Below are 19,381 nucleotides of genomic sequence, written 5' to 3'. Positions count from 1 at the left end.
CCACTCAATTTATCTAATCACTTGAATTCGATGATTTCCACAATCCACAACAAATAAATCACCAGTTGAAAAATCCAAAGCTAATCCAACAGGATAATTAAATTCAATGGTTGACGAGGAAGATGAAACATCCAACTCATGACCTTCATTATTGATGGTACAAGCGCTGGCCAAAATTCTTCTTGAAGGTATTTCTTCATAAATGTATCGATTCGTTCCAATAACATCCTTAAATGTACTATGCTTTGCTATCGAATAATTTGGATGTGAAGTGGTGGTCGTACTGGTACTGTGTGAAAAGGATAATTTGGGTTTTGAGAATATTTTCACAGCATGATTGCCACTATCTGAAACAATTAAATGATTACCATCGATTAAAACATGATATGGATTTTTGAGGAAGGATTGAGTGAGAGAGAGTTGAGAGGATGAAAGAGTTTTCACGTTTGAAATGGCATCTCCAATGTAATTTCCTTCGTTGTCAAACAATTTCACAGTATGACTTTTAGAATCAGACACATAAATAAATGTGTACAATTGAGAGGGAGATTCTGAAAGCATATTGGGTGTCTCTACGGTTGTGTGTGATGGATTAGTGGATATTTCATCAATATGGACATTGGATGAATGATGATAAACATAATCAATGGCAATTCCGAATGGCCCATTCAATTGAGTAGTTGTCTCAGATGAAGTGGAAGAGATGACATCCATAACTCGAAGATGTTGACCAAAACTCGAAATAAATTCTCCATTGTGTAAATGAAAAATTTGAATTCGATTATTTCCATAATCAGTCACGTACAATCTTCCAGTACTCTTGTCGATACACATTCCCGTAGGTCTATCAAAATAACCATTCTCTGTACCGAAACCTTTTCCAATTTTTTGTAATAATTTTCCAGAATCGATATCAAATCGTTTCACAACATGTTCCAAACAATCCGAAACTAGAAATGTTTTTTTAAATTCTAAAATTTCGGAACCTTCAGATTGATGAAAAGTCTCTCGATCCACACACAAACCATGAGGATACATGACATTATCAATATGATTTACCAATTCTCCACTAGGTAATTTCAAAATTAAAACTCTGTGATTACTATAATCGGCAACGAGAAGAAGTTTTTCATTTTCAGAAATACATAGAGCACAATCGAATGGATTCATCACTTGATTTTGAAGGGCATTGGTTCCTTTCGTAAGATACGAGGCGATATGTTTGTGTTTGTTTTGAAAGGCATGCCGTAGTACAATTGCTGAGGTTGAAGGCATTTTTTAATTTTTGACATTTTAGAGTTTGACATTTGAAAGCGATCGAAGAAACTCCTGCAAATATTAAACACCCTGATTATGTTCAAAGCCTAATACATTTAATTTCACTGAAAGCTTATGAGTATGTAATGTTTCTTTGCAAGTTCGTTAAATTTTTTCAAGATTTGGTATGAAACGTATATGTCCTTTTTCGAGTTCCAATTTCATCATCTGAAAAAATGCTTTCACATCACAACAAGGCAAAATCAAAGGCTGTTCGTGATACCAGCAACAGCAAACAACAAACTCAGGGCATCGGGTCCATAGGCTCTTTTTCTGAATTATTTCAAAATCCTCATATATTTCACCAGGCATCCTCTCCGAATCAGATCCATGTGTATGAAGGAGTTCAACCTGAAAAACTTTTCGGAGGACAACAATCGCCACAGATCAGGTGGATGACACGCGAGATGAATCAATTGATGCAAAGTTTGAATCATTATCAACCACAACCAAATATAATGACATCCTCTTCTGAATTTACACTTTCAGATGTTGAATTTAGAGTGAGGTCATTTGTTTTTATGCAGGTGATTTCTTCATCATCAGATGAGTCCTGGAAGAATGATGTCGAGAGATTTACTCGTGAATCTTCGCACTTTGTTCACAACATTCCATTACAAGGATCCTATGCTCGATCTTCTGATGGTGGTCTGACACAAACATTGTATATGGCCAGTTTACCTTTCATTGATAGATCGGATGCTCCGTTGTTGAACAATCGTGTCAATTTACTAAGAGATTGGTATTTGGGAAAGAACCAAAAACAAAGTATCTTCACAGTGAAGTCACTCGAAGAAATTATTGAGAATGGTGACGACTTTTTGTCTGATTTAGGGTCTCAAAAGAATTTGAGCTTTATTTCTAACTTGTTCTATGAAATTGCAAATTGTATCAAAGAGTTGCATGATCAATGCTCCATTACACACAACAGTATTTTACCAAAGAATATAATGTGCTTTCAACAAGGAGAATCGTTCCATTTTCTAATTCAACCACCATCCTTTGGTCTGGCTTCCATGATTGATAATCTCAATGATGACCATGTGACATATTTCTCACCTCAAGTATTCTCCAGATTTGAGAATGGTGAACAAGCTTTCACATTTGATAACGACGTGCACATGTTGGGAACATTGATTCTGAGAATTTTATTAGGTGAAGAATTCGATGCTAAACAACTCGATGTTGATGATTGGAGCAATGAATCACAAAATTTGATTCATTCCATTTCCTCTCGTGTGGAAAATTATAACGAAAGAACTGCCACTATTTTTAAGAATTTAGCGACTTTAGCATTGCGTTGTGTGGATCCTGACGATACAAAACGACCATCAATATATCAATGCTGTAAAGAGATTAACGAAAATCTTGGAAATTTGTATCAAAACCCTCCACAACCTGTATTTGACGACATACAAGTTGAATATGGTCAGGATAAAGACTCAGAACTTTCCTCCTCTTCGAGGGCTTCCTTTTCTGCTGACAATGATGATGAAGATGAAGTGAGCATTGTTAGAAGCAGAGCAATAATGGAAGAGAAAGAAGAAGAAGAACGACCTTCGTCAGGAAAGAAAAAGATGAAAGAAAGCAAACGAGCGGAGCAACCTCTATTACTGTCTTTGAAGAAAAGTTCTTCACTCTCTAGAGGGCTAAAAAGTGATTCTAGCAGTAAGCAATTATTCGACTCTCCAAGTACATCACGGAGCAGAAATGCACCAACAAGATCCAGCGATTCAACAGCCACAAAGAAGGATGAATCTGTCTCACATTCTGCAGAGTTTTCTCCAGTGTCTTCGTCCACTGCTTTGAAAGAAGCTATTCCAGAGTTAAGCTCTGAGATAGTTGTTCCACCAAGTGACGCAATGCTTGATTCCATAATACAGTTATCACCTCAAAGGTCTCAACAACCACAACAACAGCAAACACTTGTACCTCCATCACCACGACAAAGCTCTTCAGCCATATCACCACCTCCATCGGCATTCTCTTCATATGCCGTATCAGGTAGTGCCGTTCCTCCTCCCAAACCCATCACTTCCACCTCCACTACCAAAGAAGACAACAATACCAAACCTGCCTACGGCTCCAGAAGAGCAGCTAGAGACGATTTTGGTGGCAAACAGGCTGATAGTACTACTGAAGAAGTATTGAATGTTAAAAGAGAAATGGAGAAAAGTATAATGCAGACACAAGAACATCTAGACCGTCTAGAACCACTCGATGAAAGGTGTGACGAGTTGTCGGTAGAAGCCAAATACTTTAAAAAGAAGTCCAAATCTTTTCATTTTGATTTTTCATCTGCCATATCCACCTTTTTCAGAAACATTGGTCAATTTTTCAAAAGTTTTACATATGCCAAAAATCGAGAAGTACAGGGCGTTTCTAGTGAAAGAGGGCATGTGTCTTATGAGCCAGCAAAACTAGAGGAGAACCCTCAACCTATTGTGGGAGATATAGGAAAGAAAGACCAATATACTATCGTGAAACGACTAAACGACGGAGCATCTGCCATTATTTTGCAAGTGAAAAAACAAGACTGTGATCAACTCTATGTGATGAAGCGTTTTAGAGAAGGCGTTGATACAGATTATCAACGAGAAGTTGAGTGCCTTAAAGCATTTTCTCACAACAACATTGTAAAATACGTTGATGACTTCTCGTACTCTGAAACTGTTGATAATAAGCAAGTTATGACTCGTGTGGTAATCATGGAATTTTGCAATTTTGGAGATTTATTTAAACAGACCATGAGTTTTGCACAAGGTGGCAAACAAAGGTTAATGAGACCAATGGTAAGTTTTTGATTTTTTAGAATTGTCCCTTTTTCAACACTTTCATGCATGTTTTATAGAGAATGTTGAGATTTACACTTCAATTGTTTTCAGCTCTTGAACATGTCCATGAGAAGAAATATGTGCATTGTGATGTGGTAAGTAGTTCTGAACACGACAGCAGTTTTCTCATGCGTTAACTCAATGAAAAATTTAGAAACCTCAAAACATATTCTTGGCCAGCGATGGAAATTTAAAGCTTGGAGATTATGGTTTTGCTGTTAGAGAAGGTTCTGTTGTTTGTGGTGGTACTTTGCATTATTTGCCACCTGAACAACAGGAAGGTCAACCATCTTCCTGTAAGATGGATATTTATTCTGCAGCCTGTTCTCTGTTTGAAGTTCTCTCTAAGAAGAAAGTGAGCTTGAAATCAAAACAAGGAGTACCTTTAAACTTTGCTGACATTTGGGATCAACATTTGAAGAATAATCCTCATTTTCACAGAAAGAGAAGCAATCCTCATGCTATGGGTCTTTTTGAAGTTCTAAAGAGCTGCCTTGAACCAGAGGCTACCAAACGTCCAACTGCTAAACAAGTGGTGAAACAAGTAACAGATATTTACCATAATTATTCGGCAACTTTATTGCAAAAAAGATTCAGAGGTTATGATGTACGTAAGAAAAGACCATTGAGAAAGTTGTAAATTGATGTTGCTCCAAACAAGGATCACAATAATCGGAAATGCGCATTGCTTCTTTGGGTCCTCCATTCCTTTGTCTCGTCGCACTAGTCGAATAGCCAACAAGAAAAAATGTCACAACCACCCACGCAACAACTGTCAGAATCCTTTGATCTTGCCCGTAAGTGGTATGAAGAATCCAGGTCTTCCTCAGCCCAACAGCATGGCTGGACCAAGTACAAAACCACTGAAGAAGGAGCACACTATTGGATCAACAAGGACAAACATGATTATTGGGTGTTTCAAGGAGAAATGTTGAACGTCGAGTGTGCCAACAACGTTGCTTCTTCTCCCCGAGACATTATTCACTATTTGGAAGTGGAAGAGAAGAGATTGTTATGGGATGAAGAACTAGTGAAAAGCGAGCGTATTCCTATCGGATCTTCTTCTTCAACCAGCATTGCTGTGACAAGTCATCATCATGAGGACTTGGGTGCGTTTTACAGAGTGTTCAGTTCAGGATCAAGATTTATCTCCAATCGTGAATTTGTCATTTTGAGAAACATTTACCAAGATCCAACACATCCTGAAAATGTATTGTGGCTCGTGACAAAATCCGGTTACGAAGTGCCAGGGTATGAGCATGACAAGGCACCTAAAAATTCTTCCAATGTTCGTGGAGTTGTGCATTTGACAGCATGGAGGATTGAACTTGTAAAAACGGAAGGCAATAATTCATATTTTAACCTCTTTATCATGACTCACTCGGAGCCTGGAGGATGGGTAAAGCCCTCGATGTACAATAGCGGTGTTGGTGATCGACCTTGTGCCACTGTATTAAGATTGGTCAAGCATTTGAGGTCTTTAACCAAGTCACATTAATCAAATGTGACAACATAATTTTCGTACCTTATAAACATCTACTCAGTACATGACACACAATTTTGATTCTCGGAACTTATGTCTCCACAATCAATTCATAATAATAATGAACAATATTAAGGTTCCTATATGAAAAAGTCTTCCACGTGGTGCAGTGAAAACTAAATCAGAAAGATCGTTTTGGAGGCTTCAGAATTTCCGAAATATGTCTCGATTATTGGGGATGGGACCAATTATGGTGAATCTCGTTCAAGATTTGTACAAGTGTTACAACCACACCAATCAGTAATCCATGAAATGCATGAGAGACCATCGAATCCATCAGGACCAACATCTCCCATTCGAACGGCATTCCTAGAAAAATAGAGATAGATCTTCCGCTTGCTTGCATCTGTTCCATCTCGGCTTTTAAAATCAACAGTTATCTTTGTCCATCATCAATGCGAGGAGATGGTATCATGATGCCTTCATAGACTCGTCGAACAACAATGCATCCCGAGTCTCTTTCACCGATTCGTAGCGTCCGATGCCATCATCATTTGACAACAACATCAATCCTTGTTTTTCGTTCGGGTGTTTTATTCCTTCCATCTTTCAAACAAACACAACAACATTTGATGAAGTAATCCTTACGGAAAATGTCCAATGATGAAGCTATCATGCACGCAACCACATCTTCTCCACCCTCTTCTCCCAAGTCTCCTCAGCCTAGCTCTGAAACCCATAAAGGACCTTGGCATTCGAACAACAACAACAACAACTCAACACATCAAAACGCAGGATCCAAAATCCCTCCGGCTTCAGCTCGACCTGGACACCTTCTTCAAGCACGAGGTCATTCGGGTTTGAATATTTCCATTCCTTCGAGTCCATCCTCATCTAAATTACCTCAAAAACCCTCTAGTCCATCCTCATCAAGATTACCTAATTATTATACGAATAGAAGTATTCATGTGGGATCTCCAACATCAGATGGCATGATGGAAGATTTTCATATCTTTTCCATGTACAGCCAACACATGTTGAATGGTGAATTTTCTTCGAATCAAGGACAATATTCGGAATGTCTCAAAACTTGCTTGTCAAGTTTGCGAGTCAAGACCATGAGTATTTTGTTTTTAACGTTTGCTTCCATTTTAATCATTTGCTTGATTGGGTTGGGTGTGGCATTTCATCTCTCTTTTGACGAGGTTGAGAACAAGGTGGCAATTGAAACTTTCAGAAAAACAAGTCGAGCAATTGAGGATGATTTTCGAATGCTGTTGGAAAAGGTAAGCTTTCTCAATGACAGCACACCCTTGTGTATTCATAATTTTCTAATTTTCAACAACCATAGGTCTATGATTATGCAGCTTGGGATGAAAGTTTTTTCATCATGAAAGACAATGACTTGAAAAGAGCTCAGGGATTAATGGAAACATACTTCTTAGCTCCGTTTATGGAGCGTGCAGCAATTAATTATGCTGGAATGTACTATTCTAATGGTACAATGATGGCAGGAGTTGGTGCATGGAAATCTCGATACCTGAAAGACATACCTTACGAATTGAAACAACTAGATAGGCAATTGTTACGAGAGTCGGATCACCCCGAAACCCGCAGCATTGGCTTTGTTGTGCCTGAGAAGAGTTTATTGGAGTTATTGAGGGATGAAGATAGGTCCACCTATTTAAACGATACACAGCCAGCAACAAGAACTTCCAATGTGTTGCAAATTGGCTTGGTACCTATTCAGCCGAACAACAACTCTGTGACTTGTGGCTTTTTCATGTATGGAAAATATGTATCACTACGTTATGTTCATGACATGTCAATACGAACTCAAATGTGTACAAGCTTTTTCGATGTGCTTTATGATAGAGACGCATTAAGGTCTCTCATGAGAGATTTTCCTGGACGTTCTGAAGGTGAATTGAAACAGTTTTTTGAGAAGGTAGAGTCCACCAAACTATTGGATTACAAAAACGATTCTTGGACAAAAGGGTTACCATTTCATGTGACAAAGCAAGTACCATATGACAATGAAAAATATAGAGGTTGTCCAGAAAGCTCAGTCACCGCCACAACACCCCGAATGGCTACTTATCAAATGTTTACTGATATCAGTGGTACCCACAGAATACTAGTACGTACGGATTTACCAAGGGATATGGCCGAAGTTGGATGGAATTCTTTTGCATACTCGTGCTTGGTATTAGTTGCAATCGTATTGGGATTAACACTGACAGTAATGGTATTTGTAGAATGTTGTGTTCTTCGAAGAGTCTTAAAAATTGGAAAAACAGTGCAATCAATAACATCGTCGAACGACATTAAGCAACGTGTTCCTAATGCAGGACGAGACGAGTTAGGAACGCTTTGTCAGGATATTAACAGGATGTTGAACGCGTTAGAAGAATCACAATCCAAGCTGGCAAAAGATAACAATATCATGCAGATCTTGTTGGAAAAGACAGCGCTTGAGGAACAAAAATCGAGATGTGTCATGAACGCTATACATGACTACATTGTCACAGTCGAGTGCACAACAGGTGTGATCATCAACATGAATATGGCCTTCGAACAAAAATTATTGAAGAAGCATACATCTGACAACAGCCGTAGAAGCCTCTCTGAGAATCAGATAGCTAATTACATCACAGAGTTTGAGTCCATTGAAAGGTTACTGGAACATCTAGAGTCGCTTTCAAAGAGTAATGACGATGGCCAATTTGAAACTGTAGTGGTAACACCATTTGGTGTAAAACATCCAGTAAGCGTGAATGTGACAAAAGCCAAAATGACTCTAAGGGAGGGAATGATTGGAGACGCATACATCATTGTGCTTCGAAACTTGAGCGAACAGAGAGAATTGAAAAGCCAGCTTCACCAACAGCAAGAAAAACTTGAAGAAATGAGAAAAGTTTCTGAATTTAATAATGTCATGAAAGATGGAATACTGAGAAACTTGTTAAAAGAATTTGCGGCTTCTGAAATGAGTTTGGAAAACGTTGAATTTTTGGAACATGTCGAAATTTACAAATCCTTATCTAAAATTAGAGACAGATCGGCTCTACAACAAGAAATTATTGCCAAATATTTAGACAGAGAATCAAGCGCACCACTTAATGTTTCAAAGCATGTCATTGAGAGCGAGTTCAAAAAAATCATTTCAGGATTTGGGCAATTAGATTTATTTGATCGCTTAGAAAATATTATTAAGCAAATGGTTATTAATGACACCTTTTCACGATTCCTTGTATCCAAAGACTATTTAGATTACATCAACAACAGTGACATACCTGAAGATACCACCAGCACAGAAGGAACAGAGTCCAATGACGTGACACATCCAGAGTGTTGAAACTTTTAAGAAAAAATTTATGTCGTCAGATCCAAATTCAACCATTGTACACATTAACCACCCTCTGGCATTGGCAACAACTGATTCAACACCAACCAGTATAATTCAGGACAACAAGAATGTTTCATCATCAACAGTCATAGTAAATAGTAATAATAATAATAACAATAATAACAAACGAAAAACTTCATCGTCGGGATCATCACTCCCAAAAACACCCATCCATATTTCTTCTTCCGATGCTGATGAATCAGAAAGTGCAGAGGAATCATCAAGTGGAGGAGAATTTCATGATGCCAATGATGAAACAAAACCCATGCTCTCCCACCAAGAATCACCAAGCAAAAGACTCTCTAAAAAGTCGTCTTTAAAACATACAACAAAAGCTGCTTCTTCTTCGGATGTTATCACGAACAGTATTCCACAACCTTCGGCATTGTTTAGCGGATGGTTTGGATCTGCAAATAGAGAAGAGAACCAACCGATTACTCCCACACGTTCCGAAGGAGCCTTGGCAAAGAAAGGTGGTCCGAAATGGTGGTGGCTTGAAATATTCAATAACAATGAAAAATCATCACCAACGAATAATTTGTTGGATGAAACCTCCCTTAGCGGAATATTGCCATCCGATAGTTTTAAGAGAAATTCCTTGACACAGCTTGAACATCAGAAAGAAGTTTTGGAAGAACGAGTTCGTATGATTAATTCAATGATGCAACGAATGAAAGAAACTAAAAAGTCGCTCAAACAGAAAAGATCTACAACTCCACTGACAGTCCCTTTATCCAAAGATGATGCACCATTGGATGGTGTTGACTCCATTCGGGAGGATGAGGAGGCAAATTCATCGGTGATAATTTCCACAGACAAAGTATATGCACTTGGTGTGCCATCACAACAAAACAAAAAATTAAGAAAAAAGAAATTAAGCAATTCAAACACCTCATCACTAGAAAAGCTATCAAATCTCAATAAGAAAAAGAATGCACATTCTGTACAAAATGAGAGCGAAAATAGCACACCAGCAACTCAAGACAGCATCACTATTATGGAAAACCCTTTACTTTCACCTTCTCAGTGCCAAATCGACAGTAATGACCAAACACAATCAGAAACTCAAAAAAAGGGTATCTTTTCCAATGTGTTTGACAATTATTTCACTAAATCCTTCAAAAACATACCAGTGGAAGAAGGTCAAGAAAAACTTCCTTCAGATCGTATTTTTTCAAAAGATAGCTCTGTTACAGATTTAGAAGAAGGAAATATGTCCAAAATTGTTGTGGACGAAACTCAACAAGAACAAGTCATTGGAACCTCATACTCAACATTGTATGATTACGAAAGACAAGTACAACTCATATTAATTGATTTGGGATATGCATTAGCTACATATGGCGTACCAGCCCATCGATTAGAGTACCACTTAACTTACATTTCAAAACAATTTGGTGTGAAACCTTGTCAAATCGAGTATACTAGTACTGGGCTATTATTTTCGTTTTCAGATCCAATTGATTGGGCTCATTATAATGTAGAAAATGGGAAAAGCACGTCAACAACTCTGTACATAACGATTGACAATGCCAATCTATCATCCACTGGAGGCTCTATCAATTTGGACAAATTATACCAACTTGATAAAATTGCCGAAGAGCTAGCAGCACGTACAATTACTATTCCTGACGCAAGAAAAAGAATCAGAAAAGTTATTCGTAGTAAGCCAATTTTCAACCATTTTGGTTATCAAATTGCTACCCATTTATTGAACACCTTTGCGTGGGTAGTATTTCTTGATGGAAGTATACTTGAAATGATAACATCCTGTGTTATTGGTGCCATGGTTGGTGTTTTTTGTACATTGGCAGATAGATATCCATATTTTCATCGTGTAAATAGTGTCATTAACTCAGTTGCAGCAGGATTAGTGGCAACAATTTTGAAAATTATTTTTGCACAATTTACAGACCCAGTAGCAAGACCACTTTCTGTTTTTTTAGTTACTCTGTGTGGAGTGTTCTCCATCCTCCCTGCCATACAATTTACGACAGGAATTGCAGAGCTGAGCACAAGACATTTATTGAGTGGATCTGTAAGATTATTTAGTGGTTTTATTGCAACTCTACAGCTAGGATTTGGTGTATTAATGGCGACAGGTATTGACAACTTTCTCTCCAATTCTACAACTATTTTTGCTCACAACAAACCGGACAAGTTTCGAAATTTTAACAGAGTAGCCGAGTGGATATTAGCTCTAGTTCTACCATTAATTATTATATCAAACATCTTCACTTTTAGAGTGCCTAAGAAAATATTGACCTATCTATTTGTGGGCATTATTTCATACATTTCATTCTTTGTTACGACCGTCAGTGCTCACTATTTGGGAACTGAAGTTGGAGCTCTTCTTGGAGCGTTAGTTTGTGGAATTATTGGAAATTTATATGCTCTGATAACGAGAAATCCAGGACTATTGGTAACAGTTTGTGGAACAGTGTTGCTTATACCTGCAGCATTTGGTGTACGAGGTGTAAAAGACTTTCTTGCATCCAACTCTGGTAATGAGACTAGCTTGATTAGTGGTATTGAGTTTGTTTTCAATCTTCTCTCTATCACTGTATCAGTTTCTGTTGGGCTTTTATTAGGAGACTTTATTGTTCCCGTACCAAGAAAGCTTAGCTTCTAGTTATTTGAGAATATAATCCATTACCAACCAATAAAAGGACGTTCCAAACATATCTTCTATTCTTTGTTTGCCATAATTTTTGTTGCGCATGACCCAATAAAACAGAGAAGCTACTTCACCGCTACTGATTTGAGTGTGGTTGGACACCAATTGTTGAATCAAGTCAACGCATGATTGTCTACTGGTGTTGGTAAACGTTCGTACTTCTTCGGGGATTTCCTTGGAGAGTTTATACCATGACTTTCCACATTGTACTTGCTTTTCTTTAAGGTTAACCAAGCTGAACAATAATTGGTGCTCAGCTTCGATATGGTATCTCTTCATTAAACTTTTCAACCCGCGTACATAGTCTTCATACAAGTTGTCTATTTCGGAATACAGCTTGTCTTTGAACGTTAAAGAATTGGGGAATAATTTAAGCATTTCCAAGTCTAGAACATTGAAAGTATTCGAGTTAGTAGTACTCGAATGTGACAAATAAAGGAAGTTGTTGCTTCTAAAATTCTCAACCATGTCGAACAATTGACCCAACACTGACTTGGAGTGATAAGTATTGTCAGAATGACGATCCTTGGTCATGTAGTGTGGAGTGTTACAATTAGGAAAATTGTATTTGATCTTCTTGCCTGATTTGGCATAATCCACTTGGTGACTATGAATTTCAGCCAGCTGCAAACATTGTTTGTCACGAACACCTTCATGACTTCCATTATGCTTCGACCAGTCATACAATTTCAAGTGGGCGTTTGCTATAGCTCCAATATGCTCATTGTGAATATATTCACAGAAAAACTGTCTCGGTGCCAAGTAATTTTGATAATTTTCGTCGCACATTTGGGCTGATTCTAATTGAGCATTAAGCCGGTTGTGATCAAGCAATGGTTCACACTCTTGAAAATCCATCAGTAATGGCTCCCAAGATACAAAAAATTCATCTCCATCAAGATCACCACCTTTAGAGCCATGTCAACATTTTCAATTCCATATAAGAAACTTCACTTACCTCCCATTTTGCTTGGTTGTGAAATCAATGATTTTGAGCTGAACACAATCACGTCTTTCAAATGAGATAGTTTTCCAGTCCCGTCATTGACTGCTTTCAATTTACGAACATCTCCCGGATGAAGAGCTGGACTTCTTGTAACAATCACCTGACCTTCCACCACTCCTCCCTTCTCATAGCAATTGGCATGGTTAGCATACAATGGTTGTTCACATTCATGATGCGGAGAGAGTTGAATAAAAACCTCATCTTCCTCCAGTACTCCTTCAAAATCAAGAACACCCATCAGCAAGGCTGATCTTTTTAACGGAATGTGACTTTTCAAATGTGAAAGTGATTTTTCGAATCCTAGCCTTTGAGCCAGAGTTATCAATGGATCATGTTGCAATATCACGCTTGCATGTTCGTTCTGTAATGACAGTTTGATATTTTGTGCAATAGCATGCTGCTCCTTCGACAGTGTCTTTCTCAATCCATGATATTGTTTTGCATAATTTTGAATCTCATCTAAATTTTCTTGAACGAGGTGCAAAATATTTTGTTCAGGAAGTCCATTAGAATCCAACACGGCAATTATTTGTCTATTGAGATCGGCTGGTCTTCTTCTCGAGTATGAAACTAGCCCAAACGACTTATTGTCCGAGTTACTGAATTTACATTGACTTTTGCTCAATAATAATTCTTTCGAAGTTTGTTTGTGCAAATTTGGATCCACTACCACTACTCCTTTATAACCTGCCAACCGAAATTGAAATGCAGAAGGTATATACGACTGACCATGAAGTTGAATGTTGTGTTTACGTGCAAGCTCTTTCGCATAGGTTTCAGAAACTCTTCCAATTCCATCACTTAAATTACTGTTAGCACTGCTGATAATGTCAGTTGTCTTGTCGAAGAGGACCTCTTCTCCTTCATAGGTTTGTGTGAGGCAGAGACCAATTCTGGCTGCTCTCTTTGCAACACATTCTTCGTCAGAGAAGTTTCCCAACTTGTCAATAATGGTTTTAGGAAGGCCTTTCTTGTCCGTTTCGTTATCAACATAGATACTCCAGTAACTGAATGCTCTAAGTTGACTTGATGAGTAAGCCAACATTTCGTATCTTCCGTTAAAGAGAGGAATTCCATAACTGTCAACAAAATATGTGACTCGATGTGCGAGATTTGCAAACTGTTGAGGAAACAGCGAGTGTCGATCTTCGTCACAAAATGAAACCCTGCTAAAACTTTCCACATAAGCTGGATTATGTCTCAGCAAATAATTTCCTCCTTCATGAGATTTATCAAAAAACAGTATTCTTGTTGGAGTAATCACCAGTTTTCTAATTTGATATCCGTTCTTGGAGTTGCCTGTCGTCTCTTTGGGTTTGTGTTCATCACGCCATGCATGGAACTTGTCCATAAAATCGTCTGGATAGATTATTTCTGAAGCCAGTATTCCTCTCAGCACTTCTTCCACCATGACAATGTTATTCGAACATATTTGAATTAGTTCTGAAATGGAGTGGCATATGTAGTCCACTCGTTGTTGACAGTTCAATAGCCCACAAATTTGGGTATTGAAGCACAGTAAGAGATATCTTATTCCAAACGGGAGTGCATCAAAATTACGGTTGTTGGGAATTCCGTTCATGCCAACACCTTCAACAGTGTATTGAAGCGACACATGATCATGGACGTTGGTGTTAAATTCCACAAGATAGGGTTCATAAGTAGGGTATTGCTGCATACATTGTGGAATGCACCGTTTGATCAGAAGGGAATTACACGCTGCAAAGTTACACATCCAAAGGCTACTTATTTGTTGTATGTCCTCTTTTTCGCTCGTTGGTGCCACCAATCGTTGCCACTTCTGATCCATTTCTGTTTTCCTGCGTACTTGTGGAGGATGTTTCAATTCAAGAAAAATATTATAACAAGCACAAGTGTCCTCTACAAACTCATCAATGACGACCCGAAGTATACTACTCTTGTCAATATCAATGCGAAAGCAATGTTCCGTGAACATAGTGAACCTGATGGAGAAACCACCATCCAAGGACCACAACAATTTGTTGGAACGACCAGCAATTTTGAAGTGCTTGGAAAATTGTGGATCAGTCAAGCGAAATGATTTGCGGTTGTCAAAGTTGCCGAATCTGATTTCTTCCCAAGAGAATGTTTGACGCTGGCGGTTGTTTCTTGCGATCATTTTTTTCTTTTGACAAGCGAATTCAACGAACCTGTCAAATCATTTGTCAAAAAATGTATCATCAACAAGCACGCTCACCAACTAGTCCCAAATTTTGCAGTGATTGGGCGTTTTGTGTCGATTGTGACTTTCTTCAGCAACAACCCCTGACTGATCAAGGTGTCCAATGTAACATGACAGTCTTTGAAAAGTTGAAAACTTACATTTGCGATTTCTTTACCGCACACGTTTATCCTTCGGAATCTTTAACCATCTCTTTGGCAAATGCTGGTACTGTAGATGAAATTAGAACATGTTATTTCCACAACCATGAGTTAAAGCAGACCGTTCAACAGCAAAAATTGAATTGGATCGATCACGTGTTTGCAAATGTTCCTCTAGTGAAACCACGTGTTGAACCATCGTCAGTAGTCTCGTTGCATCTTCTGCTAAATACATTGCAACACTTGTTGATGAGAAGAGAGAGGGCTGGATATCAAGATCGTCCTTTGAAGATCGTATACGTGTGTTCGGAACTTGAATATCGGTCGTCTAGTATTGTCAATCGTGAATTACATCACTTACTTGCTGGATCTTCTTACAACATTTCAGTCATTGGAGTTGGACCGCATATTTCGTCTTCACAACAACATGTCATGCTGAGTCCTCTTGGCCGTGATTGTCAAGCTTTAGGACTGACCTATCTTTCGTGCTCAACAGACAAGCAAAAGTTTTCAGCATCTATTAGTCAGCCACTCTATCAAGACTTTCAACAAATAGGGTCCATCTATGTGTACCTTTTTGATACCACAGCCTTACTTGAGCTCACAACCGATCAACTTCGGAACTTGTTCTCTGCACTTGCAGACTCTATCGTGAGTATTCCTGAATATGTCCATTCAGAATTGGAACAATTGCAATCCGTGTTTAAAAAGTGTTCGGTTTTTAAACAAATCATCCAACAACAACATAATGTACGATGTTTCAGCGAGGCAGTCAGTCATTCTCTTGATAGCGGCAACAATCATCGAGAAGATATTCTCCTTACCATTGCAAGAACGATAAGAAAACAAGATCAAAGAAGACATGTCCTAATTTTCTGCAATTACGAGGTGTATCATTCCGAGCTCGGAATTACATGGTGCTCGCATATGAGAGATTTGGAACAATTAAGAAAGTTTTAACGCTTGATGAAAAGAGCATCAGGTATAAACAAGCTTTTCATTTTTGTTAATAATAATTAAATTCAATAATTAAAAAAATGCAAAAATTGGGTGGTTATGAATTTTGGAAGAGTATTGGTTCTCCAAAGTTTGTCTGTGCTCCGATGGTGGATCAAAGGTAGATTTTGAATGCTTGTTGTTTCAATTTTTCAAATTTAGGATTTATAAATTTTTTTGATGACATTTTTGGATGACGCAAAGTGAATTACGTATGTTTGTGAACAAGGTGCTTCATGAAATTTGAATTTTAATATTATTGTAATTTAAAATTATTGTGTGGATTTAAAAATGTAAAACTAATTTTGAAAATTTCGGAAAATAGCCTTTCGATTATTGATAAAGGAATATGGAGTGACTCTGGCATACACTCCCATGCTGCATGGAAGATATTTTCAAAATGATAAGAAATATCGACAACGGTATTTTCAATTCGAACCAGAATTGGAAGTACCTGTTTTTGCTCAATTTTGCACACATGATCCAAATATTTTTGTGAATTGTGGAAAGCTGGCATGGGAAATGAGTGGAGGTAAAATTGCAGCTATTGATTTGAATTTAGGGTTAGTATTATTCTAGTATTATGGAACCCCAAAAGAACTTTTATGTTAAAAGATGTCCACAAAGAATTGCAAAAAGAGGAAGATATGGATCCTTTTTAATGGAAGACTTTGATTTGGTTTATTCCATTATCAATAAGGGTAAGTAACCTATATGAGAAAAGACCAAATTATTTCAATATTGTGACATGGAAAATGTTCATTCACAATTAGCTCATTTGGAGCTTCCAATACCTGTCACTGCCAAGATTCGCATTTTTGAAGATTTACAATTGACACTCCAATATGTGGATACCGTGGTTTCGGCAGGAGCTCAAGTTCTTTGCGTACATGGTCGAACGAGAGCACAAAAAGGCCCTTTCCAAAATTATGCAGATTGGAACGTCATTAAAGCAATTCGAGAACACGTCCCGCAAATACCAGTCATTGCAAACGGAAATATTAGAACGTATCAGGACGTACTTGATTGTCTGCAATATACTGGAGTGGATGCAGTAATGAGCGCTGAAGCACTGTTAGAGAACCCATCACTATTCAATAAGGGAGAGCATGTGCATCCACTGCAGGTGTGTGACCGTTATGTGGATATTTGTAAACATCATTTTCCACCTGATCATAACAACATTAAGAGACATTTATTTCGAATTTTGGATAGATCTTTGGGTGGAGCTGAAAATAATGATTTGCGAATTATGCTTGGAAAAGCCAAGTTGTGGGAACATTATCGAGGATTTGTGGATCATATCAAGGAACATCAAGAACGATTAGATTTTTCGAATTACATTGTTGATTACGAACCATCCATTCGAGTGGTTGAAGATCCAGAAAATCATCCAATCATTAAGAATCCAAAAAAGAATCGTCAAGAGGATGATGTCGCAAGTGATAACGGTGACAACAGCTGTTGTGAAGAAGAGGAAGATGTAGAATAATATTATATCTTTATCGCTCATTTCTGCATTGAATTGAAGAATGAATTGAACTTTCCTCCTATAACTAAACTAGATCCTAAACCTAATTCATAATCAATCTCAAAATCGCTGACTACTCTCTTGTCCAGAACTGTTTGTATGAATTGTGAACTTTCCTTCTCATCGGTGGCATCTATTACAAATGTGTTAGCAATGATCATGCTTCGTAAGGTTTCTTCCAGAGCACACTCCACATATTTCGAAATGATGAACGTTGCAAACGTTTGTTCCTTAATACCACTTATTTGAGCTCTTAACCGTGATTGAATGGATTCTACCTCCGTTTTGGACAACTTGATTTGTGAAATTAAATCTCTGGACTTGTCATTGTTGGTTCGAGTTGTGGTTGAACCTTGGAGACCTAAATCAAAACTTCCTTTCTCTGACAAGTATTCTTCTTTGAGGGGAATTCCTTTTTCCACTTTTTCGATAAATAAATCCTTATGCGTAAACACTAGGTATGGTACACAGCCAGTATATGATTGAATCATGTTGCTAGCAGACGTTCCTCGAATGTGGCTTGCAACAAAGTGATTCAGCAATTGTTTAAAGAAAATGATTGACTCGGACAAGCTGATTATTTCGTCATTCTCTTCATCATTGCCTTCATTTTCTTCGTGTACTCGTCCTCTGATACTCTCATGATCACTATAATAGGCTTGTCCTATAAACGTTCAAACTTGGTTAAACTTTAAACAATAAACATGTTTAAACAAAAATAAACAACATAAACATGTTCAAACTAGTTCAAACGTTTAATCTCGTTCAAACGTTTAAACGTGTTTCTACATTGTAAACAACAACAAGAGTTTGGAATTAATTGGAGGAAAACTAATGGGTTAGTTCCGAGTATTGAAAAAAAATATGGAGGTGAAATCGCTCTCTGCAATACAACATCGTCTAGCGCAACTAGGCACATATCTGACACCCATCGACCCATAATTTTGTTGACATTAATATTGGTATTCCTTAGAGGAAAATTATTGGTGGATGCACCAAACGCAAGTTATGACCGGAGATCTTCAATGTGTTGTCAATTTGTCTATTGTGTTGCAAATTAATTCGGATATTTGAGTTGACGTAAGATATTGACTGTTAGGTGGCTAAGATCCGAATAGGACAAAAGGTGTTGAAACCTTGACCAGGATTAATCATGGCAAGGTTGATCATTAAAGAAAGACCTTGTCGAGTGATCATTAAAGAAAAACCTTGTCGTGTGATCACTGAAATTAGAATCATTCCAACCTGATTTGGTTTGACCATTTCACCTTTGACCACCTCAATTCACAACGACGAGCCAATAAACTTAAATTAATAACTCAAAAAGCCGAAGCGTGGGAATGTAAAAACGGTCTTCGGGAGATTGTTGTGGATTACGTGTGGTGATCAAATTAAAGATGCGAGAGGAGCTAATGAGGTCGCTACTTGCTGTATACAAAAGATCAGATCTTTGTAGAAATTTTAAACTATTCCTCCAAATCAACTTGTTAATTTAGCCACCCTCTTTCCATCTCAGCGAAAAGAACTGAATGGTTCTGAACAATACGGTTTCTACTAGTCTAGCAAGGTATTTGGATTGAGTCGACCACCATTTGAAACTGAATACCACGACCAATCACGAGTAGATATCATAAGATATCGAAATCCCTCTTGCGGGCTGAAGGACGTGGAGAAACAATTACACTTAAAACTGTACAAAGGTGAAGCAGATTGCTTACTTTGAAGACAATCATCTCCAAATAATCGGAACTAGTTGAATAATTGTGTCTAAGGCTCGCATATAAA

The 19,381-nt window shown here is 37.9% G+C and overlaps 9 protein-coding genes across 9 annotated transcripts; 6 read left to right on the top strand and 3 right to left on the bottom strand.

Moving 5' to 3' along the window:
• Positions 1 to 9: 9 nt before the first annotated feature.
• On the bottom strand, positions 10 to 1,275 carry C9374_009232 (uncharacterized protein; the record flags this gene model as incomplete). Its single annotated transcript, XM_044699397.1, has 1 exon — positions 10 to 1,275. The coding sequence occupies one exon, from the start codon at positions 1,273 to 1,275 to the stop codon at positions 10 to 12; it is 1,266 nt and encodes a 421-aa protein (XP_044544583.1).
• A 218-nt stretch (positions 1,276 to 1,493) lies between these two features.
• Positions 1,494 to 4,791, top strand: C9374_009231 (uncharacterized protein; the record flags this gene model as incomplete). The annotated part of the gene is made up of 3 exons (XM_044699396.1): positions 1,494 to 4,109; positions 4,169 to 4,246; positions 4,306 to 4,791. The coding sequence occupies 3 exons, from the start codon at positions 1,494 to 1,496 to the stop codon at positions 4,789 to 4,791; spliced, it is 3,180 nt and encodes a 1,059-aa protein (XP_044544582.1).
• Positions 4,792 to 4,899: 108 nt separating this feature from the next.
• On the top strand, positions 4,900 to 5,649 carry C9374_009230 (uncharacterized protein; the record flags this gene model as incomplete). Its single annotated transcript, XM_044699395.1, has 1 exon — positions 4,900 to 5,649. One exon carries the CDS (start codon positions 4,900 to 4,902, stop codon positions 5,647 to 5,649), a length of 750 nt encoding a protein of 249 aa, XP_044544581.1.
• Positions 5,650 to 6,287: 638 nt separating this feature from the next.
• C9374_009229 (uncharacterized protein) lies at positions 6,288 to 8,992 on the top strand (the record flags this gene model as incomplete). Its single annotated transcript, XM_044699393.1, has 2 exons — positions 6,288 to 6,920; positions 6,986 to 8,992. The coding sequence occupies 2 exons, from the start codon at positions 6,288 to 6,290 to the stop codon at positions 8,990 to 8,992; spliced, it is 2,640 nt and encodes an 879-aa protein (XP_044544580.1).
• A 19-nt stretch (positions 8,993 to 9,011) lies between these two features.
• Positions 9,012 to 11,675, top strand: C9374_009228 (uncharacterized protein; the record flags this gene model as incomplete). Its single annotated transcript, XM_044699392.1, has 1 exon — positions 9,012 to 11,675. One exon carries the CDS (start codon positions 9,012 to 9,014, stop codon positions 11,673 to 11,675), a length of 2,664 nt encoding a protein of 887 aa, XP_044544579.1.
• Positions 11,676 to 11,695: 20 nt separating this feature from the next.
• On the bottom strand, positions 11,696 to 14,683 carry C9374_009227 (uncharacterized protein; the record flags this gene model as incomplete). The annotated part of the gene is made up of 3 exons (XM_044699391.1): positions 11,696 to 11,731; positions 11,790 to 12,628; positions 12,679 to 14,683. The coding sequence occupies 3 exons, from the start codon at positions 14,681 to 14,683 to the stop codon at positions 11,696 to 11,698; spliced, it is 2,880 nt and encodes a 959-aa protein (XP_044544578.1).
• A 236-nt stretch (positions 14,684 to 14,919) lies between these two features.
• C9374_009226 (uncharacterized protein) lies at positions 14,920 to 16,029 on the top strand (the record flags this gene model as incomplete). Its single annotated transcript, XM_044699390.1, has 1 exon — positions 14,920 to 16,029. The coding sequence occupies one exon, from the start codon at positions 14,920 to 14,922 to the stop codon at positions 16,027 to 16,029; it is 1,110 nt and encodes a 369-aa protein (XP_044544577.1).
• Positions 16,030 to 16,106: 77 nt separating this feature from the next.
• C9374_009225 (uncharacterized protein) lies at positions 16,107 to 17,557 on the top strand (the record flags this gene model as incomplete). Its single annotated transcript, XM_044699389.1, has 5 exons — positions 16,107 to 16,186; positions 16,270 to 16,277; positions 16,391 to 16,628; positions 16,681 to 16,766; positions 16,839 to 17,557. 5 exons carry the CDS (start codon positions 16,107 to 16,109, stop codon positions 17,555 to 17,557), a joined length of 1,131 nt encoding a protein of 376 aa, XP_044544576.1.
• Positions 17,558 to 17,574: 17 nt separating this feature from the next.
• On the bottom strand, positions 17,575 to 18,087 carry C9374_009224 (uncharacterized protein; the record flags this gene model as incomplete). Its single annotated transcript, XM_044699388.1, has 1 exon — positions 17,575 to 18,087. The coding sequence occupies one exon, from the start codon at positions 18,085 to 18,087 to the stop codon at positions 17,575 to 17,577; it is 513 nt and encodes a 170-aa protein (XP_044544575.1).
• Between the last annotated feature and the right edge of the window lie 1,294 nt (positions 18,088 to 19,381).

Source organism: Naegleria lovaniensis (genome assembly GCF_003324165.1).
Source record: "Naegleria lovaniensis strain ATCC 30569 chromosome Unknown tig038, whole genome shotgun sequence".
Lineage (NCBI taxonomy): Eukaryota > Heterolobosea > Eutetramitea > Acrasida > Naegleriidae > Naegleria > Naegleria lovaniensis.
The sequence above is the reverse complement of the archived record's forward strand: the minus strand, read 5'-3'. Positions and strand labels throughout refer to the sequence as shown.